This window comes from Pristis pectinata, chromosome 2, assembly GCF_009764475.1.
Source record: "Pristis pectinata isolate sPriPec2 chromosome 2, sPriPec2.1.pri, whole genome shotgun sequence".
Taxonomy (NCBI): domain Eukaryota; kingdom Metazoa; phylum Chordata; class Chondrichthyes; order Rhinopristiformes; family Pristidae; genus Pristis; species Pristis pectinata.
The window spans coordinates 69862123-69886492 of NC_067406.1; the positions used below are offsets into that span (position 1 = coordinate 69862123).

A 24370-nucleotide genomic window follows, 5' to 3' on the forward strand; every position below is an offset into this window, starting at 1 on the left:
GGTTCACCCATCCTTCCAGTGGACTTGGGGATTCTGTGGAGCCTGGCGAAACATCAATTCTACATGTACCCATCAAGCCTATTAAGAATTTTGTATCTTTCCACACGGTCACCTTTCATTATTTAAAGCTTACTCATGGCTTGCTTAATTTCTCCTCATACATATCTAGGATTCCAGGAATCAATCTGGTGAACTTTTGCTGCACTCCCTCTATTGCAAATATATTCCTTCTTCAGTAGGGAGACCCGGCCTGTATACAACATTGCAATTGCAGTCTCACCAGAGCTATATATAATTGAAGTAAGATGTCTCTAATCATGTACTCAAATCCCCTTGAATGAAGGCCAACATACCATTGGCCTTTCTCACTGCTTGCTGAACCTGCATTTTAACTTTCAATGGTTTGTGTACAGGTCCTCCCCAGCTTACGAATGGCTCGACTTATGTACAGCCCATATGTACGAGCGAGCATTTGGGAGACCAGTTGAATGGATTTGCTGGCTGCTGCAGGGCTGTGGGCATCTTCTGCTGTGTGGGATATCCATTCGTGGGCGCATTTCCGATTTGCAAAATGTAAGAGTTATCAACAGTTCACAAGAATGGAACCCTGCCGTAACCTGGGCAACCAGGTCCCTCTGAATTCCAAAGCTTTTCAGACTTTCACATTTAAAAAATACCGTCTATTTTTTTCTATCAAATGAATGACCACACATTCTTACACATTATATTCCAACTGCCGTGTCCCTGCCCATTCACTTAGCTTGTCTATCTCCTCCAGAACCCTTTCTGCATTCTCCTCATGGCCCTCACTGCCACCTAGCTAAGTATCATCAGCAAACTTGGATATATTACCAAGTGACCCCCTCAACATTGGGATACAGGACAGCTGGAGCTCCAGCAATGACCACGCCCTCCCTGCCCAAACCCTGGCCACAGCCTGTGACTTAAGAATGACCCATTTATTCCTACTCCCTATCTTCTTCTGCCTTTCGGGTAGGCACGGTAGTGTAGCGGTTAGCGTAATGCTTTACAGCGCCAGCGACCCGGGTTCAGTTCCGGCTGCTGTCTGTAAGGAGTTTGTATGTTCTCCCTGTGTCTGCATGGGTTTCCTCTGGATGCTCCGGTTTCCTCCCACATTCCAAAAGATGTACGGGTTAGGAAGTTGTGGGCATGCTATGTTGGCGCTGGAAGCGTGTCGACACTTGCAGTCTGCCCCCAGAACACTCTACGCAAAAGATGCTTTTCACTGTGTGTTTTGATGTACATGTGACTAATAAAGATATCTTATCTTTGCCAATCCACAATCCATGCCAGTTTATTACTTCTAATATTGTGAGCCCTAATTTTGTTTAATAATCTCTTGTACAGTATGTTATTGAGCGCCTTCTGAAAGAGCAAGTATGCTGCATCAGTTGGTTTGCCCCTATCTATTCTGTTGGTTACAACCTCAAAAAATTCCAACATATTTGTCAAACTTTTATAAATCCCTGTCGATTCTGCCCAATCCAATTATTATTATCCAAGTGCACTGTTACCGCTTCTTTAGTTTCTCTCCCATGTTTTGAGGTGTCTGCTGTGGGTAGTCCACGTCTCTGAAGTATACAGAGGATGGGGATCACTAGACCATGAGCTTTGTGCCAGGTCTGAGACCTTGGTCTTAGAACATTCTTTTCCTCAGACAGCCAGTAGTGAATTTCACTGCCGATGCCTGTCTTCGCTGAGAAACGACTCCCAAGAAGTTTGTGATAATGTAGCAGTATTTAGCATGTCCTACACATATATATGGCTTAGTGTGTTAGTATTACTTTTTAAAAACCTAGTTACTGGGAGAAGTGCAGTATATTGTTGAATCAAGGAATGGTCACTGTAATGACTACATGAGAGATTATGATGAGATGGACTATGACCTCACGATCTACCTTGTTGTGACCTTGCACCTTATTGCACTGCACTTTCTCTGTAGCTGTGACACTTTACTCTGTACTGTTATTGCTCTTACCTGTACTACATCAATGGACTCTGTACTAACCTAATGTAACTGCACTGTGTAATGAATTGACCTGTACGATCAGTATGTAAGACAAGATTTTCACTGTACCTCGGTACAAGTGACAATAATAAACCAATGAACTGTGCAGTCGGTGGAGATGAACTGAACGATAGCACTGAGATAAGATAATGATGACATGATTTACTGACCAAATGTCTAGGATGATTAGATTTGTCAGGCAGTGGCCAGACAGTTGGACCTTGATTAAAGGAATAAACAAAAATACATTAAGTACATTTGTGAAATGTGAAGTGTAATGGGATGTCTGAAACTTGGGCTTGCTAGAGAGGTCGAGAGAGAGAGAGAGAGTTCACACCAGCCTGTTGCTTGACTGTGAATGGAGTGACCATAAACTCTCAACGTCAGAAGACCAGAGCTTCAAATAACATCAATGCGTGCATTCCATAAGAAAACTGTGAGGACTGGCTATCTGAGAACAGGTAATACCTGTAATCTCAAAGTAACTGGGGATTGTAACAATACAGTCAATTAGGTGATAGAAGGTTAAGCGGAGCAAGGAGAATTGAGACGGGTGGCATCTAGAAATTCACTGATACGCTCGGTGCAGGAACCAGATGGGTCTTGGAGATTAACTTATGTCCTTGTGGAGGCAAAACCCAGATAGTAAAACTGTTACAGTTCTGGATATTAGTAATGGACTTTGGTCAATACCTTTAGCAAAGGGGTGCCAGTATGTTTGTTTTCAACTTTCAGGGGCAACAGTACCTGTGGACATGTTTACCCCAGAGATTCCACAATAGTCCTTCCATTTTCCGTCAGAGGCAAGCAGAAAAACTAAAGGATTTCTTAAAACCCAACTGTTTAATCCAATATGTAGACAACATTCTACTACAAAGCAGTACTTTAAAGGAACACATGGATCAACTGAGGGAATTGCTTGAACTCAAGGGCTGGAGTAAGTCTTAACCCAAAGAACACCCAGGTAGGGAGAGCAGTGGTTAAGTTCCTAGGAGTTATTATTGGTCAGGGGCAAAGCAAAGTTCCTTTACCAGTAGGTGTAACAGCTCTAAGATCCTTTCTGGGATTAGTGGGATATTGATCGCAGAGAGGGATTTGCTCTTTATATGAAATGATGAAGAAGGGAAAATCCTGGGAATGGACAGAAGTAAATACCCGGGCAGTGAATGAGTTAAGTTAGCACTCCAACAGGAGCCTGTAATGCAAGCTGTGTGGCCAGGAAAATCTGCCACTTTAAAAGTTATGTTTAAAGTTAAACAGCTGTGCTGTTGCAAGAAAAACATGGGAAGCTGAGATCAGCAGCATATGCCTCAAGGGTACTGACACGAGTGGAGAAGTTATACATGGCGTGTGAAACACATTTACTAGCAGTCTTTTGGGCAGTTCAACATTTCACCTACATTGTAGGACTGAACCCAATCCAGATTCTGACTGCACACACACCTTCAGCTTTGCTGTTGGATGGCAGACTTAAAGATGGGAAGGACAGTCAAAACAGGATTGCTTGGTGGACCTTGTTATTACAAGGAAAGATATAACTGTGAGAAGGAAAAAGATTCCTACTTTCTTAGCAGAAAATTTGTTGTATGAAGGGGAGCCACTTCACTGTGATGTCCCATGGCAAGGAAACAGTCCATTTTCAAACAAGGAGCAAGAGGGCACATTGTGGATAAAGCTAGTGCCTCCATGTACAAATTGTTATTGGGGAACAATTAAGTTAAATGGTATCACATTAGATAAGATAGATTATATATTTATTTATTAGTCACATGTACATCGAACACCCAGTGAAATGCATCTTTTTGCATTACTGAGAACGTGCTGGGGGCAGCCCGCAAGTGTCGCCACTCTTCCGGCGCCAACATAGCATGCCCACAACTCCTAACCTGTGCGTCTTTGGAATGTGGGAGGAAACGAGCACCCGGAGGAAACTCATGCAGTCACGGGGAGAATGTACAAACTCCTTATAGACAGCGGCGGGAATTGAACCCCAGTCGCTGGTGCTGTAATAGCATTACGCTAACCGCTGCCTTTGGAAAGGTCAATAGGCATGAGTTCCAAGTGATGCTACATGCAGGGCGGGACAGTTGTAGAGCAGGACAGAGAGAGCAGTGAGGAAATGGTAGATTTTTATTCCTTTTGATTTCTGGGACATTTGAAAAGGTGAGCCATAAAAATCAAATTTCTTGGGATTCACCACCTTGCCAAAGAGGAAGGTGGAGAGGGAATGCTCAACTTAACTTCTGCAGAAATGGTGATTCAGAGTTGCAGAAGATGAATAAAAACTGAACGTCTGTAAATACATACATATTCAGATATCATCAAAGAGCATGTATTACTATTTGTTTTCTTTTTTTAAGTAACCTGAAGCCATCATGATTGGAAATGTGTATTAATTTTGGGATCAACTGTCTTGGTACAAGGACATGGGAAATCAGAAGATCCAGTGACTGAAGTAAAATGTAAATTTTATGATAAGCCAGGTTGTACCATGGGAGAAATATTGTTTAGTATAACACTAAAGGACAGAGAGAAGTAAGCAACAGAACTGGCAGAGCAACTAGTTGTTAAACTTCATACTTGTAGACCTGGGAATAATAATACAAGTGATGTGACTGAATTAACAAACCAAGAAGATAATTTTATTGCATGTTAAATCCACAGAGCTGGTAGATATCAGGATATGATGGATGTGGTTAATAGCAGAAAGAAGTGATTGTTTTAACATCTCCAGCAATGGGACATATAGTTTAAGCCAACTACGTCCAAATACGGAGTTAGGAGCCATGTTTGTGCTACGAAAACCCTACAGTAGAAGGGGAAGTAAGACTACTGCCAGGGGGTTGGGATTTATAGTGAAATCTGCCAGTACACCATCTGACCACCCAATACCTAAACTAATACAAAACATTGATACAATAGAACCAATGATTGAAGGACCCACCTGGTATACACACAATGTTAAAATAAATGTCCCTCTTGTAGATTTGCTAAATATAATAGGAGTTGTGCACTATTTGCTCATCAGCTGTGGCAAAAGTGGAGACAATATTCTCTATTTAAGAAGGAAACTTGAAGGGGCAAGAGAGATTTAGTGAAGACTATGCTAGGAAGTATTGGAACAGGATTGTATGCAGTTAACTAGTGGGATAATCAAACACTTACAAACAAATTAAGTAAGTTAGAGGAAATTAATTCAGGGGGTAATTAAATTAAGCATAAATTGATTGGGGACCTTATTGTGTACTACACACCAAAATTGGAAAGGGATTTCAAATATGTGGAAACAAATGAATGCAACTATATGTCACCAGTACATTGCTGCATGGAATCTAGAACATAATGCTCGCGTGGCTGTGCAATACCTAGTAATTCAAAAGTCAGCCATTAGATATTTAGAAAAATTAATAATGGCATTGGAAAGTTACTTGGAACCTACTATTGTCAGGATGATGTCAAAACTATAAAATAGGCAAACTAATTGGCTTGGAGTTACTGGAAAACCTTAATGGGGAAAGTATATTCTAACATTCCAGACTGAAGTATTAGCTAGGTGAAAAGGAGAATGGTTTTGTGATTATTGGGTACTACCTAAGATTATGTAAGGATCCATTTGGGCACCTACTAATATTTTTTGAATGGATCACTTGAGGTAACTAGAATTGAGTGATATTACCAAGAATCTGTGAAGAAAGGAGGTTAAAATTGTTTATGATCGGGGAGAATTATACTGAATCACTAAGGTAGTGACAGACCTTACAATCCACCTCAGTTGGGTTATTTAAAAGGGGTTGTTCCCAAAGGCCAACGTATGTTTGAAATTGGTTATTCATTCTGTTCTAGTATTAGGAAGCAAAAATCAGACAGGGCTCTTGAGAGTTATAAGGTAGCCAGAAAGGAGCTTAAGAAGGGACTTAGGAGAGCTAAAAGGGGACATGAGGAGGCCTTGGCAAGTAGGGTTAAAGAAAACCCTAAGAAGTTCTACACATATGAGGAACAAGAGGATGACGAGGGTGAAGGTAGGACCACCGAGGGATAAGGGGGGAAAATGTGCCTGGAGGCGGAGAAGGTAGGGGAGGTCCTGAATGAATACTTTGCTTCAGTGTTGACCAGGCAGAGGGACTTAGACGAATATGAGGTCAACGTAGAACAGGCAAGTGTGTTGGAGCACGTCGAGGTTAAGGAAGAAGCAGTGTTGGAGTTTCTAAAAAGCATTAGGATGGGTAAGTCCCCATGGTCGGATAGGATATACACCAGGTTACTATGGGGAGCGAGGGAAGAGATTACTGGGAATTAACAATGATCTTTGCGTCTTCCCTGGTCACAGGAATGGTACCGGAGGATTGGAGGATGGCAAATATTGTTCCATTGTTCAAGAAAGGTAAAAGGGATAATCCTGGCAATTATAGACCAGTGAGTCTTACATCAGTGGTGGGCAGGATTCTTGGGGACAAGATTTATTAGCATTTGGAGAAGCATAGTCTTATTAGGGATAGTCAACATGGTTTTGTGAAGGGCAGGTGATGCCTCACGAGCCTAAGAGTTTTTTGAGGAAGTGACAAAACAAATTGATGAAGGCAGTGTGATGGATGTGAAAAGTATGGATTTTAGCAAGGCATTTGACAAGGTTCCCCATGATAGGCTCATCCAGGAAGTCATGAGGTATGGGATCAATGGAGAATGGGCTGTGTGGATTCAGAATTGGCTTGCCCACAGAAGGCAGAGGATGGTTGTAGAAGGAGAGTGTTTGACCCGGAGGTCAGTGACCAGTGGTGTTCTGCAATGATCTGTTCTGGGATCCCTGCTCTTTGTGATTTTTATAAATGACTTAGATGAAGAAATGGAAGGGTGGGTTGGTAAGTTTGCAGAGGACATGAAGGTTGGGGGTGTAGTAGATTGTGAAGAAGGTTGTCATAGGCTACAATGGGATATTGACAGGATGTAGAGCTGGGCGGAGAAGTGGCAGATGGAGTTCAATCTGGAGAAGTGTGAAGTGATACACTTTGGAAAAATGAACTTGAAGGCGGAGTACAAGGTTAATGGCAGGATTCTTAGCAGTGTGGAGGAACAGAGATATCTTGGAGTCCAAGTCCATAGATCCCTCAAAATTGCCATGCAAGTTGATAGGGTGGTTAAGAAGGCGTGTGGTGTGCTGGCCTTCATTAGCTGGGGGATTGAGTTCAAGAGCCGAGAGGTAATGTTGCAGCTCTATAAGATTCTGGTTAGACCACACTTGGAATATTGAGTTCAGTTCTGGTTGCCACATTATAGGAAGGATGTTGAAGCTTTGGAGAGGATGCAGAGGAGATTTACAAGGATGCTGCCTGGATTGGAGAACATGTCGTATGAGGAGAGTTGAGCAAGTTAGGGCTTTTCTCTTTGGATTGACGGAGGATGAGAGGCGACTTGATAGAGGTATATAAGATTATGAGAGGCATAGACAGAGTGGACAATCAGCACCTTTTCCCCAGGGTGGTAGTGGTCAATACTAGAGGTCATCCATTTCAGGTGCATGGAAGAAAGTTCAGAGGAGATGTCAGAGGTAGTTCTTTTACACAGGAACTGGAATGCACTGCTCAGGGTGGTGGTAGGGGCTGATACAATAAGGTCATTTAAGAGACTCTTAGCTAGGCACATGGATGAAAGAAAAATAGTGGATTATGGGAGGTGAAGGAGAAAGGGGGATAGATTGATATTATATAGGTCGGCACAACATCGTGGGCTGAAGGGCAAGGACTGTGCTGTACTTTTCTATGTTCTATGTAGTATTGTTTATTTTAATGTAGGTTGTGGTGATATTTTCATGTTTTATATATATATATATATATATCTCTCTCAAAGGTTGCATGTTATGTAATGGGAAGTTCAGATTCTGTATGCAGATCCTGACAATATTAAATATTTTGGGATCAAAGGGGGGAACTGTGATAACATAGCAGTATTTAGCATGCCCATTTACATGTACATGATGTAGTACTGTTTAACACAGTATTCACATTAATTTTTAAAATTCTAGTTACTGAGACAAGTGCAGTATATTGCCTAATCAAGGAATGGTCACTATAATGACTATGTGAGAGACAAACTGTGGAGTCAGTGCAGCTGAACTGAGCAATGGTACTGAGAGAAAGTTGACATGATTTACTGACTAAATCTATAGGATGATTGCACTTGACAGGTGGTGGCCAGACAGAATCCAACATTGATTAAAGGAATAAACAAATATACATTAAGCAAAATATAAACCATTGGAAGAACTCAATGGGTTGAGCAGCATCTGTGGAGGCAAAGGGATGGTCGACGTTTCAAGTTGAGATCCTGCATCAGGACGGAGAGTGAGAGGGAGGGGTGAGACAGAGGCTGGTAGGTGACAGGTGGTGAGCACATGTACTGAGGAAGGACATGTAGCTGTGGTACCAAGTAAATACATTAAGAACACTTGTGGAATGCGAAGTGTAATGAGATGTGTGAGGTTGCTGGAGAGATCAAAAGAAAAAGATAGAGAGGGAGGGAGCTTGGGCCCACCTGCTTGTTCACACCAGCCTCTGTTTCACTGTATAAGAATAGGCTGAAAATGCTGAAGTCAGAGAACTGGAGTTCAAGTTCAAGTTTATTGTCATGGGCATACATACCCAGGGTATAAGTGCCATGAAAGTTGGCTGTTTTGCAGTAACAGCATGCTACGTTACAACCATGACAAACATAAATTCCATAAACTTAAGTTAACAAATTATACATAACTTACATGACAAAATAAACAAAAATAACATAGCAACATTAGTGCAAGTTGAGGGAAATATAGTCCGAGGTAGAATTAGGGTTTTTCAGGTTGGTTCAAGAACCTGCTGCCATAGGGAAGAAGCTGTTGTGGAACTTTGAGATGTGGGTCTTCAGGCTCCTGTACCTCCTGCCTGATGGCAGCATTATGAAGAGGGCATGGGCTGGATGGGGGAGGCCCTTAATAAAAGATGTCGCCTTCCGCAGACATCGTCTCTTGCAGATATTGTCGATGGTGGGAAGAACTGTATCCATGATGGAACTGGCTGAGTCCGCCACTCTCTGTCGCCTCTTGCATTCCTGTGCATTGGAGTTCTCATACCAAGCTGTGATGCAACCAGTCAGAATGCTTTCCACTGTAGAAATTTGTCAGTCATTGATGACATGCCAAATCTCTTTAAACTTCTAAGAACGTAGAGACACTGGCACACTTTCTTCATGGTTGTATCTATGTGCTGGGCCCAGGAGAGATCCTCTGAGATGTTGACACCCAGGAACTTGAAGCTGCTCACCCTTTCCACTGCAGACCCTTCCGTGAGGATTTGTATTAGTTCACCTGACTTCCCCTTCCTAAAGTCCACAATCATTTCCTTGGTTTTGCTGACATTGAATACAAGGTTGTTGCAACACCAATCAACCAGCTGACCTATCTCACTCCTATATGCCTCCTCATCACTATATGTGCTTCTGCCAATAACAGTGGTTTTCATCAATGAATTTGTCGTTGGCGTTGGAGCTATGGTTAGCCACTCAGTTGTAGGTAGAGTAGGGGGCTAAGCATGCAGCCCTGAGATGCATCTCTGTTGATGGTCAGAGAGGAGGAGATGAGGTTTCCAATCTGTACTGATTGTGGTCTCCCATTTAGAAAATTGAAGATCCAATTGCACCAAGGCCCAGATCTTGGAGCTTGACGATAAGTTTTGAGGGGATGATGGTGCTGAATGCCAAAGTACAGTTAATGAACACAGTATGACATACATGTTCGGTTGTCCAGGTGGTCCAGAGCAGAGTGGAGAGCCAGTAAGATGGAGTCTGCTATAGAACTATTGTGGTGATAGGCAAATTGAAGCAGGTCTAGGTCCTTGCTTAGGCAGGCGTTGATTTGAGCCATAACCAACCTCTCGAAGCATTTCATTATAAAGGATGTAGGTGCTACCAGATGGTAATCATTGAGGTGGGTCACCCAGATCTTCTTGGGCACTGGTACAATTGATCCCATCTTGAAGCAGGTGGGAAACTCACACTGCAGAAGCGAGAGGTTGAAGATGTCCCCGAACACTCCAGCCAGTTGGTCAGCGCAGGTTTTTAGCACTCGATCAGGTAGACTGTCAGGGCCTGATGCCTTGCGAGGGTTCACCCACCTGAAGGATGGTCTGACGTCAGCCTCCGAGACTGAGGTCACAGGGTCATCAGGTGTTGTGGGGACTCGCACAGTTGTGTCATTATTCTCCCTCTCAAAGCGTGCATAAAAGGCATTCTCTTCAGGGAGTAATGTGTCATTACTGTTTTATGCTGTTTGTTCTCGCCGCGTGGGAGGTGGTGATGTGCAAGCCCATTCTTGCAGGTCTCTGGATTGCTGGTCCTGAACACCACAGATCTAGCCCTCAGTGGACTACGAATGGCCTGGTTCATCCAGGGCTTCAGATTTGGGCAGACCCAATATGTTATTGTGGGCATACACTCGCCCATGCAGGCCTTGGTGAAGTCAGTGATGACTGTGGCATATTCGTTCAGTTCTGTGGGTGAATCCCTGAACATGGTCTTGCTCTGAGGTCCTCTGTCTTGTTTTCTAATGACTGCACATCAGCCAGGAGGATGCTGAGGGTGGGGGGGGGGAGGGGGTCTCAAGCTGCGACACTTCAGTCTTACCTGAAGCCCTCCCCAGCATCCACGTTTTCTGGCACTATGGAGGCCTCCCCAACGTTTCCAGGTGCTGAACTTGCCATCTGGGTGGTCCGTTCTGCTGTGTCTGTTGGGTCTGTCCAGCGTTCCTAAGGTCGCTAGTGTATTTAAATGGCCTAAAACATTGTTCGTTACGGCAGTCATTGTGGCTGCAGGTTTCAGCTTTAAAAGGTAAGAATGGGAATATTTTATTGTTCCCTTGGAGCTGGCTGCAAAATGTCACCACTCTCCAGCACATGACAAATCAACATCAATATATATCAACATCAATGTGCGGAGTCCATAGGAAACATCCGAGATCAGGTAATATCTGTAACTTCAAAGTAACTGGGGGCTTGTAGCAATAATGTCAATTAGTTTGACATGAGTCTTGATTATTTAAAAGCAATATTCTTTGGGGAATTTGATACAAATGGAAAGTGGTTCAGGTTGAGGGTCTTGTCATAGACAATTTTGGTCAGAAGGAAAGGTTGCCTGGGGTGGAGCGATGGGAGGTGGAGGTTGCATTGACTCCCAAGCTACATTCAGTTGGTTCTGATAGACAGCCACATCACTTGTCTATCTGACACCAGGTTCCTGAAATAGACACTCTATGCCAAGCTTCAAAGCAGTAAGAGATCAACAGGAGGACAGCAGAAATGCTTCAAAAATGCTCTGGCCCATTGCAACAGAATCTGCAGATCCCACATCGGCCTCCTCATCCATCTCAGTTCTCACAGAACTGGAGTGGAAGCAAATCATGTTCACCTCCAAGGAACTGTCTATGAAAAAGAACAAGATAATCCTGGATCTGGTTCTGGAGCAGAAAGTGTTACATGTTTCATTGGGTGAGGCTTTGGGTGCAAGGATCACAATATTATTAGATTTAGAATAATTATAGAAAAAGGCAAAGGATTATCAAATGTTAAAATACTTAGCTGAAGGAGAGCTAATTTCAGTGACTGATATGCAAAAGAATAATAAATACCATGAAAGAGGCAGATTCCCATGATGGAGAAAAGGAAGGTCATCAAAATCTAGGGTTCTCTAGATAAATTAAGATGGAGGTTAAAATGAGATAGAAAAAAATAGTTTACAAAAATAAGGAGACACAAGAGATTCTGCAGATGCTGGAACCTGGAGCAATACACAAAACGTGCTGGAGGGACTCAGCAGGTCAGGCAGCATCTATGGAGGCTGATGAAGGTACTCTTCCTGAAACGTCTACTGTTTATTTCCCTCCATAGATGCTGCCTGACCCGCTGAGTTCCTCCAGCACTTTTTTGTGTATTGTTTACAAAAGTAAGATTTTTCATAGATACGTTTTTTGTTTTTTGGTACATGGGTATTCCTGCCAAGGCCAGCAGTGATTACCCATCCCTATTTGCCCTTGAGAAGGTGCTGGTGAGCCACCTTTATGAGTTGCTGCAGTGCTTTTAGTGCTATTGATGGGGGAAGTTCAAAGATTTAGTCCCAGTTGAATAAAGAACCAAGCAGAAGAGAGAAATGGAAATAAAAATAAAGTAAGAGAGGCAAAGACAGAGAGTGAGAATTGATAAGCAGCTAACAGACAAAGGAAACAAGTTTCTTTTTATAAATGTATAATTAGTTAAAGCTAAAGGAAGAGTAGGTTGGAAAGAACTAAAAGGAGACATATGGCATGGCATTAGCTACTAAATGAATATTTTGCTTCTGTTTTCACGAAAGAGGATGCTGCCAACTTCACTGTAAAGGAATAGACTGTAGCAATACTGAATAAGATAAGAAGGATAAAGGGATAGTTACTTAAAAGGTTGCAGGCCTCAAAGTAGAAAAAAACATCAGTTCGATGTAGGATGTATGCTGATGTAATGTGGAAAGGATACAAACTGCAGAGGCTCTGGTCACAATATTCCAAATCTCCTTGGGTTAGGGGGAGGGTAATGAAGGACTGGAAGATTGCAAATGTGGCATCCCTATTTTAAAAAAAATGCAAGGCAAACCCAACATCAGCAAATCAGTCAGCTGGTTCGTAATGGGAGAACTTTACAGATAATAATCTAATATGTTTTCAAATGCTAATTAATTTTGTTTCAACTAATAAATGAAAGTCAGTGTAGATTTCATAAGAACATATCGTGATTGATTAACTTAATCAAGTTATTTATTAAGGTAACAAAATGATTGATGAGAATATCTGATTGATGTTATGGTCTTTCAAAACACATTTGACGGAGTACTGCATAATAGACTTTTTAGTAACAATAATATCTTTGGAATGAAATGGGCAGTGTCAGCATGGACATAAAATTGGCTGAGGGACAAAGGCTGAGAGTAGAGGTGATTTCAAAGGCTCAGAATAGTTGTTTCCTACATTGGAGGGAGGCACACAGTGTGTGTGTGGTATTTGGATCACTGTTCTTCTTGGCATACATTGGGACATGATCTCCCAAAATGCTAATTACTGTCTATTTTTGAAGCAGATATGGCCATCACACCTGCCATTTCTTCACCTCTCATTGTCCTTGCTGAACTCCTGATGGAATTCAGCAGTCGGCTTATCTGGTGGATCCAGCATCTCACACATTATAGGTGCACATTAAAGACCACATGACAATGCCTGCTAGCAGTAGATTGGACTGTCTGGCTTGTTAGTGAGTTTGAATCAAGCATAATTTCAAAGTTTGCATCTGGCATGAAGAAAGCTCTTTAAACAATGAGGAAGATAGCAATAGACTTTAGGAGTATATAGGCTGCTGACATGATCAGACATGTAATGGATGAAATTTAATGCAAAGAAATCATAGTGGGAGAAGGAATGAGAATAGGCAATAAGAACAAAATGCTGTCATTTTAGCATGGCTGCATGAAGTGAGAGGGCTAGGGGTGCTTGCTCATAAATCTGTGATGGAGACACAATAAGCTGAGAAGGCAGCTTTGTGAAGGCAGATTTGTGAAGTGATGCTATTTCAAACAAATAAGCTTCTGAGGGGGCTTGAACTATAACTGCTTAAAGGATACTTTCCCTTGTGGGGGAATATAGAACCAGGGGGCAGTTTTGGAGTAGGGGTCCCCCATTTAAGATATAGATGAGGAAGAATTTTGTCTCTTAGAGGGCCGTGAATCTTTGGAATTCTCTACCTCAGAGTGGCTTAATTATTGAACATATTAAAGGTTGGGATAAATTTTTTGACCATAAGGGGGTCAAGAAATATGAAAAAACATGAAGGAAAGTGGAGTTGAGGCCAAGATCAGATTAACCATTATCACACTGAATGGCAGAACATGCCCAAGGGGATGTGTGGCCTACTCCTGCTCCTATTTCTTATGCTCTTGCATTCTTTTTATTGGACAATTGAAAAACAAAATTAAGGAGTTAAAGCTAAACATTTATAAAATATTGGTTAATACATAAGTTTGGAGTATTGTGTTCTATTCTGCTCAACAAACTTTATGAAGGAAATCAAGGTATGAAAGGAAGTGCAGAAAAATTTACCTGACTGGTGACTGAAAAGAAGAACTTCAATAGTTGGAGTGACTATGTTACTCCTCAGAACAGAGAAAATTTCACAGAGGTGTTTTTTTTTTAAAGAGTAAATAAGGAGAACCTCTTTCTTGAGTCAGAATGGTTGATATCCTGACGACACAGAGTTAAAGTGAGAGGCAAAAATAAAAGAGGTGACACCTGGAAACATTTCTTTTTCACACACTGAGTTGCTGTGATCTTCAATGCGTTCCAGGAAGGAAGGTGAGAGCAAATTCAGTAGTAATGTTCAAAGGAGAACTGGATTACTACTTTAAGGGGAAAAATAATACAGAATTATGAGGGAAGCAACAAAAAATGAGCTATTGGGATAGCCCTACCATAGGCCTTGCACAGGCATGATCAATGAATAACCTGTTTCTGTACTGCATTGTTTTATGTCATAAAGATATTTACATTCATGCCATATTGTTAATCAAATATGAATCATTCCATTTACTCACACCATTCTCTATGGAAGAGAGTATGAATACAAATTAATACCTCCACTACGGTAGTGTAGCGGTTAGCGTGACGCTATAACAGCGCCAGCGATTGGGGTTCGATTCCCGTCGCTGTCTGTTTGTACGTTCTCCCGTGTCTGTGTGGGTTTCCTCCGGGAGCTCCGGTTTCCTCCCACATTCCAAAGACGTACCGGTAGGTTAATTCGGGTTTAAAAAATGGGTGGCATGGACTCGTTGGGCCGGAAGGGCCTGTTACCACGCTGTAAATAAAATTTAAAAAAATTTAAAATTAAAAAAAAATTAAAAAACAATTCTTCTAAATTGTCAAGATGAAAACAAATCTCTTTCCATTATCTTCTTGTGAGAAATAACAGCAGGAAAAGGCCTGAAGATCAGTTAAGTCGTCCTAAAATGTGAACTAAAGTTAAAATACAATGATCCGCAATGACATGCAAAGCCATAAAAAAAACTGGAAAATTAGCAGAAGGTATTGATAACATTAAAAGCGATATTGTTTTGTGCTATTTGATGGTTTGAAATCAAAAACTGATCTGATAGAACTCTGTACACATTGGGCAGCTGTGGGATAGGCCTCTGTATAGGCAGCACAGTCAAGACAAGGTTGCTGCGGGTGCAGCAGTAACTACAACCAGTGTTGTAATATACAGTTTATACCTCTGCTGTCATATTGGAGCACTGGCATGCAGATCATGAAGGGTGTGGGCCTTAAATCCTGGATCAGGCCTTATTATAAAGTGGAGGCCTGTTGCAAATAAAGTTAAAGGAGCTCTTCCACCTTTAGCCATTGTTAGGAAGTCCAGACACACCTAGGTTCTTCATTGATAGTCCAAATGTAGACCATCTCCCAAATAAGTTTTTCTTGGTTGGTGGAGGAGGGTTCCTGATGACAATGATCCATGCTCCTGGCTATCAAATTCAATAGCAGCTTGAACCATTGGATAAGAGTGGTGTCCATCCCCATAACCTACTGGCCCCAAAATGAACCCACCATTTGAAGTGACATTTTAGGAGCTTCTGCCATGCCAGATCTCATAGCAAGACATTGCTCACAATGCATTGCACATGCTAGACTCCCTCCCAAATGTCCTCAGGTGACATTGTCACAGGCCTGGCATTACTCTCAATCTGGTTCCACACTTAAATAGTTAATTGTGACAATATGAAGTGCACCAAGAAATAAATGAGTCAATCACAAAACCACCAATTAGCATACTACTTTCAGGATCCAATGAATCAAAAAAGACAAAATCTAAGTAATCATAGGCTTTGAGAGTATAAATCATCCATGTCACAAAGATAGTTTCATCATCTGAAATATATATTTTAGAAATGGCAGCTAATCTTTAGTATGAGGAATAAGACGCATATGGATATGGAAAAATCGTTCAAACTCATTACTCCTGATGTGAAAGTCATACCATAAGGCAAATATCAATAAATATAGTAATCTGGTTGATCTTTGCTCACTAATCTGGAATCAGAAATGTTATTGGAGACATTTTTCTAGAGGTTTCCAAAAAGCCTCCCAACTGGCCAGAGCACCTGGAGCATTACTTCAGCATGAGAATACATCTTTGCTCATTGTTACACTTTATCAATCCCCCCATTGGGGGAATATTTGTCTATGAAAGTGCAAAGTTTCTTACTGAAGATTTTGAAAACTGACTCTCAAATGAACTATTCTGAGGGCCCTAAATCACTGCAGGGCATAGGCTTTGTGTGGAGGTGTCATATGCCATGTTCATTGCACAGCTCATACACCTTATGCATTCAATGGCATATCTGTGTTATATCTAAACTCCTTTAACTAAAAGGCATACCTATTCCTTCAGAAAGAATACATTGATGTACAACATTTCCTGGCAGGTGCTGTTCAAAATTTCATGGGGACTGGCCACCCCTGGTTGTGCAAAGTTCCACATGGGAAATCAACATTTATATTATGTTATATTATCATGCCTACTGTTTAATGCATCGTCGTATTAATGCTCCATTAGCACAATTTATAATGGGGATATATTAAACCTTGTGAGTTACACTTTCCTCTTTGTTAATCTTAGTGAAAAGGTAAATCTGCACAAACACTGACACAATGCTAGTGCAATGCCAATGGCATAACGTTGATGATTGGAAATCCAGAGAGCGGACAGAAAGAATTTTTGGTATGGTATTTTTGAACATCCCTTGGATCTACCCGCCTTTCTTCCAAAATATTTGTGGACTTCGAGGACCATCTCCTCTTTGCAAGCTTTTTCATGCTTCTCTCTTGTTGTGCTATTTTTCTGTAACCACATACATCTCTTCAGACCTCATCTTGTTCCCTTAGTTATTGTAATATCACCTTTGTCATTTTTGCCATTTAAACATTCCCATCCTCTTCCCTAACAAAGATCTCACCCTTTTGATCTTTTACTTCCTCACCTCAATTATTGGCTAAAGATCTAACACCTTTAATGTCTGTCTGATGGAAAGCCATTGGCTTAAAACTTTCAAAGTTTTCCACTGAGGCTGCTTGGCTTGCTGATTTTCTGATTGTATTTCATATTTTTAATTTCCACAGTTTCTTAGTTCAGTTTCCTCAGTATATTAATTCTGAGTCTACTTAACATTGCGATGCTTTTCTATGTACTTTACATTCTAGTTAAACAAAAATGATCAGTAATGCAGCTACCATTCTCTCTTTCCCTCTCTGTAAGGAAAAAGACAATGCCTCAACCGAGCATGCAAATTATACTTTGCAATTTTACTTTGGAAGTTAGCATGATCTAAAAAAGGAGCCACCTCAGAGAAAGCAGGCAACAGTCAGTTAAACCATAATTGACACTTAGGCTATAACTGGGCCTTTCAAGTGCCCATTGACTGTACTTTTGCACATTTGATGAGTGCCTTATAAATTACGGGGACTGTTCCTGGCTGAAATCTAGATGGGTCAGCTCTCAGCCCAACACTACAAGTTCCTCAGTTAGTTGGGAGCACGCTTCTAACTTCTCCAAGCATGGCCATCAGTGCAAGAAGGTATGGGGTGGGTGGAGACTTGGGAAGCAATTAGGATGCAAAGCTAGACAGTCAGTATGTCAGAAGTTCTTATGATCTAGGATTTCGAGAGGGGACCATACTCTCAAGTTTTGTTAGGAATATAATTGGTTAATTAGAACTGAATAAAACAGATCCACACAAATGTTTATTGATGATCTAAGTTGCAATGATTCTAGTGAGAAGTTTACCAATTCTATGGTCCCTGCAGGAAACTTTTCTGAAAAGCATTAACAGGTCAGAGAATTGACACTAGTGTTGTAGTCCTACCTTTAATCAGTCCTTTGGAGTACAGAATTGGTGAAGATATTCTCACAGTTCCTAATACAACGTGGTCAATTTTTCTAGTTTTTCACAAAGGCCCAATCAATTTTATGGTCTTTATAGAATTTCCTGGGTTACAAAATAAACTGTAGAAGACTCTATCTGATACAGTATTTTATTAATGCGAACTTGTGCAATGCACCAAGACGATTAATGTAATTATTAAAAATTAAAATTCCCAGCTATGCAAATTTCAATGAAAGAATCAAGGTTATTCCATACTTTGCCTGGGATTTGCAAAGACTAAAACTTCTTAAGGATTCATTCTGTACTGTGATATTGGTACAATCATTTCCGAAATTCTGACACTTATTAGGGATTGTGGGCTTTTCAAACTTGTTGCTCAACCACTCAGGCTCTATTACTGCCCTTGCAATTTATTCTCTGTAGGTGATTCATTACCTGCTTGAGAAGTGTTCAAAAACCATTATTATGAATGCATTGCTTTGTGTCAAGCATAATATTGAATATAATCATCTGCTTAAAATCACTATTTTGATAGTAAACTGTAAAGCTGCAAGAAAAAAAAGGATCATTTCAGTTATATAGATAGACTGAAAAAGGTGGGAAGGATCACCTTAACCAGAGCAAGCTGGAAGGTATTTAATGAAAGAGTTCAATATCATAAGGAATCCAGAAAAAAAGAAAAATTGTTTCCATTGGCAGAAGGCTTGAGAAGCAGAGGATACAGATATGCTGAACTGCCAGAGTTTTTTGGCAAAAGTGCCAGCAAGTTCAGCATTTCTGCAAATGCATGCCTGAGTACAGAAGTCAGGAATTTGATGGCAGCTGGGTGCTACAATTTCTTAACTGTGGTCTGATACCAGACTCTTCATCGTGTCCAGTGGCTGAGCAGAACCTTGTGACAGTTACCCTGGGCAATTTGACTGAACAACCTGTGCCAGGTTAGACCTGCACTGTGAGTACTCTTCCATTGGTTTCAATGGAAAAGAGGGACTGCCAGGACTTAATACATGTTAGTACTTTTAGATTTTTCAAAATCTGTTTGAGTATATTTATATATTTTCAGGTGTATTACTTTATATCACTACACCTAATAAGCAATCTAAGAATCCCTAACATATTGGGAATAATTTTGACTCTACATTACTATATTGTTAACCCATTTTAAATATCTCCTGATATTTCTGTCTACTATTTATGCACTCGCACTATTTCAAAATTACCTGGCAATGTGCACGATTTTTGTTGATGTTTGTTGTTTAGCCAGTTAACGTATAAACCATCTATCATAATTTTATTAATCTTTTAAAACTTGTAAGAAGATGCATTACTTCAAAATAGTATAAGCAACATTTTTTTCCAACTCCTTTGTGTATAATGCAATAATGTCTTGAACTGGATTCATATCTATGGCACGGAAAGTGTTCTTGGAAATTTCAGACAATATTTATCAACCACAATTGTGTTTGGATATTCTTCTTTACCAACAAAGTAACTTTTAGTAACTTACCAGCACCAAACTGCACTTAACATTTACTTCCCTTGGCATAACTCTTTAGGCTTTCTTAACCACCATGAAAAAAGACTTATCTCAAGCATAATAAATGCTCAAAGGCTCTAAGTAATTGTTAATTAATTTATCAGTGCTAAATCTGCATTACATCATGTTATCTTGTAGTTGCTAATTCTTCAATGAAATTAATTTTCTAAAAATAAACACAAGTTCAATCTAAAAAAATATAACAGTATTTGTGCTCTGAATCAGCAAGATTGCACTCAATTCCATAAACATGTACGCTGCACAATCTACTTCATTATCACATCATCTGCAGACCACTATGTGTTTGCAAGCACAAGATGCTCAATGAAACTTCAAACTTAGAAAAAAAACCCAATATAACACTTAGAAAAAAAGTACAGATTATGAAACGGAACACTATTTATAATACCGTGAAATAAACCTATATATTTTACTCGTGATTTCACCACTTTCAGATTGGAAGACCAACTTCTCTCATCTTCATTTAATAAGCAGTTTCAAAGCTGTTCCCATTAAATATCTTTCAAAGTTAGACATCATGGAATATTTTGTTGATATGAATTTTATGTATTAAAATCCCAAGGGCATATAACTACATTGTTTCATTTTCCAATATATATTAACCATATAGGTAAGTTTCAAAATCCTCCACTGAATAACCTTAGAAATTATTACTGCTGGTGCTAGGAATGTAGTAATCTCTTAAATGTAAATAACACATTAGGAAAAAAATATTCATGCCAGGGCCACAACTATGCTGATGGGCAGCAACAGCCGAGCACAGCTTGGTGTCCAAACACCCTGAAGCTTGACCCTGATACCTGCAAAAGACAGGGGCATATGATGTTGTGCCGTAACCAATTAAATCATAACATTCACCAGTGCCAACTTGCCTGTTAACCTATCTCTCGACAAGCTCAGTCACCAATCAAAGCCACAAAACTGCCCTCAGTTTTAAGGCCAAATAGAAGCCTGGGTAATAATTATAAATGTGACATAATGGCAGAAGACACTGTCCTCCAGGAAGTGTGACTTTAATTTGTGGGGATGATCTCCTGCCATGTAAGGTGCTACAATGCATAACCTTTCACTCAGCAGCAATCACAATTCCTGTATTTATAAATAGAAAAGGGTTCACTCAGAAAATTGTCAAGTTTTGTTGATAGTGGCTGATTGGTGTGGGTCAAATGCAAAAACTGTGCACTTATTTCAACACAGCCTTTTGGTGACTAAGGAAAACAGTGTTTGAGGATCAAGACCTCAAATCTGACACAAAGTGTCACGGTTACCAGGCAGCAGAGATCTCCGGCCTCCGAAGAGCTTCCAAGTCTTGGACTGCCTCTTGTCGGCACCTCAAGGCACTGTAAAGGTACCACCAAAACTTTCTCCACAATAGCAAGCCAATTACATTGTCCTCTCCCAAGCCAACATACCCAGCATTGAGACCCTTGTTAAAATCATTTGGCTCCATTGGGAAGGCCATGTCATTTGCATGCCTGACACCACACGCTAAAAACACTCTGTGCTCTCTGAGGAGGAAGAAATTGCTGGGTGGACAGAGGAAACAATTCATGGATGCTTTCAAAGCCCTCTTGAAAAATACAACATCCTCACTGATTCTGTGGAATCCTTGGCCCGTGACTGCTGAGTAGAGAAGGATATTTAGGATGATAGTGAGAACCTTAAGTCTGTGCAATAGGAGTGCACACTGTAAATGGTGAATGGAGTGCACAACTTCACTAACTACTCAACACTGATAGTGGGAACACCTTACAGAATAACTGACTTGCTCTTTTAGCCACGGTATTGATAGAGTTATAGGGTCATAGAGAGATACAACACAGAAACAGCCTCTTCAGACCACCAGGTCCAGGGCAACCATCAACCACCCGTTTACACCAATCCTACATTGATCCTATTTTTTATTCTCCCCACATTCTCGTCAACTCCCCCAGATTCTACCACACATCTACACCCTGGGGGCAAGTTACAGTCACTAATTAACCTACTAATCCACAGGTCTTTGGGATGTGGGAGGAAACTGAAGCAGCTGGAGGGAACCCATGCAATCACAGGGAGACTGTGCAAAGTCCACACAGACAGTACCCGAAGTCAGGACTTAACCCATGTCTCTGATGTTGTGCGACAGCAGCTCTTCCAGCTGTACCATTGTGCCGCCACAGTGATGCCGCTGGTCCAGTTACATTTCTGGTCAATGGATATCCAAAGATTGTGATTGTGGTGGATTTGACACAGTGGCTGGTTTGACTCTATACTGGAGATGATGACTGTATGACATGTGTGGCATGAAGTTTACACATCAGCCTATTCCTGAAGTAGTTTAGGTCTTGGTATGTGTAGGGAGGAACTGCTTCATTATCTGCGATTTGGGAATAGATCATTACATGCACAATCATGATGAACATCATCACTCTGACCTTATGCTGGAGGGAAGATCACTGATGAAGGAGCTAGTCCAAGGGTACAATTCTGAGGAACTCTTGCAGTGATGGTTTGGGATTATGGTATACACCAACAATCTTAACCACCTTTTTAAGCTAAATACAACTTAAACTGGAGCAAGGTTTTCCCCTTGATTTCCACAGAGTTCAATTTCACTAGGCCTTCTCAATACTGTGCCCTGATGTGAAGTTACTTTCACTCCACCTCTGGAACTTAGCTCTTTGTCTTTGTTTGGACCAAGGTTGTAATGAATTTCTCCAGCAAACTGAGCAGTAATATGCAAATTGTTGGTGTGTAAATGCCACTTGACAGTACTATTAAAAACACCTTTGATTTCTTTACAAATAATTGGGAATTGCTTGATGGAGTGGTAACTGACCGGATTGAACATATCCTGCTGTATGTGGGCAGGACATTTGTAGCAATTTTCCTTCTTGTTGGGCAGAATCCGGCTTTGTTGCTATTCTGGAACAGCTTGGTTGGAGTCATGGCTAGTTCTGAAGCAAAAGACTTAAGCATAATAACCAGAATGTTAGTAAGACTCATTGCTTTCTTTTATGCAACGTATTCAGCTGCTCCTTGATATTACACCAAGTAGATCAAGGTAGCTGAACACTGGATTCTGTGCTGATTAGATCTTTTCAGGAAGAGACTGAATGGATCATTCACATAGCACTTGTAGCTGAAGAGAGTTGCAAGTACATCTACCTTGTCTTTTGCAGCATATGCTGGCTCCATATATGCAGAGGACCAGCATTCATGGAACATGCTCCTCCCATTATTTAATTTCCACACCTTTCACAACTGACTGTGGCAGAATTGATCTGATCTGCTGGTTTTGTTCTTTTTCTTAGCCCTGTCCATGGCATCCTGCTTAATCCTTACCATGAATGTTGCTCAATCTTCACTGGACTGTAATGTCATTTTTAGATGTGCCTGATGCTGCTCATAGCCTGACATACTACAGTCATCATATAACCAGGGTTTGTCACCTGACCTGATGGTACCGGTTTAGCAGCAGCAAAATTAGATGCCCAGTTTTGAGCTGTTAGATCTGTTCTGAATCTATCCCATTTCAGCACCATGAAAGTGTTACACCACACAATGGACAGTACTGTCACTGCATTGCTCCATCACCACATTAAGGCTGTGCAATGATCATCCCATTTCTCCGTTGCCTATACCCTGATACATCCGGAACAGACAGATTTCTTCGGAAGAGTTCAAATATATTTTATCTTCAGGTTTTTTCTCATTACATACCGCAAGCCCAAACTGTCAAAACAACTGTCAACAACAATTTCACCCCATTGCTTGACGAGTCTATGGAATAGCTCTATCAATTTTGGTGCAAGTACTGAGAGGTTAGTAAAGGGATTTTGCAGGGTTTACATAGCTGGGTGTGCCGTTGTCATACTCGAGTTGGATTTTTTTTTCCTCAGACAGATTTTCATAGCAGTTTTGACAAAACTAAATGACCATTTGAAGGCAGATGAGGGTAAACCTCATTATGTCTGGAGACTCATACAGGGCAGACCGGGTAAAAACTACACACTTATTTCCTTCCCTGGAGAACATAAGTGAACAAGATGTATTTTTTCGTCTTGCGGGACAATAACGTTAGCAGCGAAATGCTGCCACTAACCCCCACCCCAAGCTTCACTACCCAAAGTAATCATATAGTCACAATTAAAACAATTGATAATGCAGTTGCTTTTTCCTTAAAACGAAACTTAAGACAAGTTTTTTTTGAAAGAGAGCTCGAAAGAGTGAAACTAGTTGATGCTGAATGTCTTACCTTCGGGATTGGAGCTGATGAAGACCTTGATGCTCCTGCTGCCCGGGAGGTGCTGAGGGAGAGCGGTCACAGCTCCAGCCAGTGCCGCCCTGCGGAGCGCCGAGTCCCGGGGAGAGGGCAGCCTGGAGCCCGGCACCGACCACATCAGCATGTTCGCCGGAATGATAAAAAAAGGGGGCAAACGCGCCCAAATGTTAAATACGGTTTTGGTGGTGGGCGGGTGTTGAGGGTAAAGGAACCGCGGCAGCGAGAGGCTCGCTGAGAGCGGTGGCAGCAGGCGATTAAAAGCGGGACAGCAGGCGGCCGCCAGACGCCATCCGAGAGGCGCAGGAGCTTCGCCAGCCGAGACACAACAGGTCAGTGCGACTGACTCCCAGCCTCACATCACCGCCGACTGCAAAAAAAACATAAATAAAAATAATAATAATAATCAGCGGGCGCCCGATTCAGAGCAAATGAGCAAATATCTGAGGTTCAAAATATTTCAAGCCAAATCACGTGGGCGCAACCACCGTAAAAAAAACTATTCTTGTCTTCGGGAATAACTTGGTTTATTTTTGAGTACTTTTTTGAG

General features: G+C 41.1%; 1 protein-coding gene across 1 annotated transcript in view; it reads right to left on the reverse strand.

Moving 5' to 3' along the window:
• The window catches only part of LOC127583936 (NACHT and WD repeat domain-containing protein 2), a 90059-nt gene extending 66112 nt beyond the window's left edge, over positions 1 to 23947 (reverse strand). The window contains exon 1 of the mRNA XM_052040373.1: positions 23797 to 23947. Within this exon, the coding sequence (XP_051896333.1) occupies positions 23797 to 23947 (151 nt within the window). The remainder of the gene's footprint in view (positions 1 to 23796) is intronic.
• Positions 23948 to 24370: the final 423 nt, after the last annotated feature.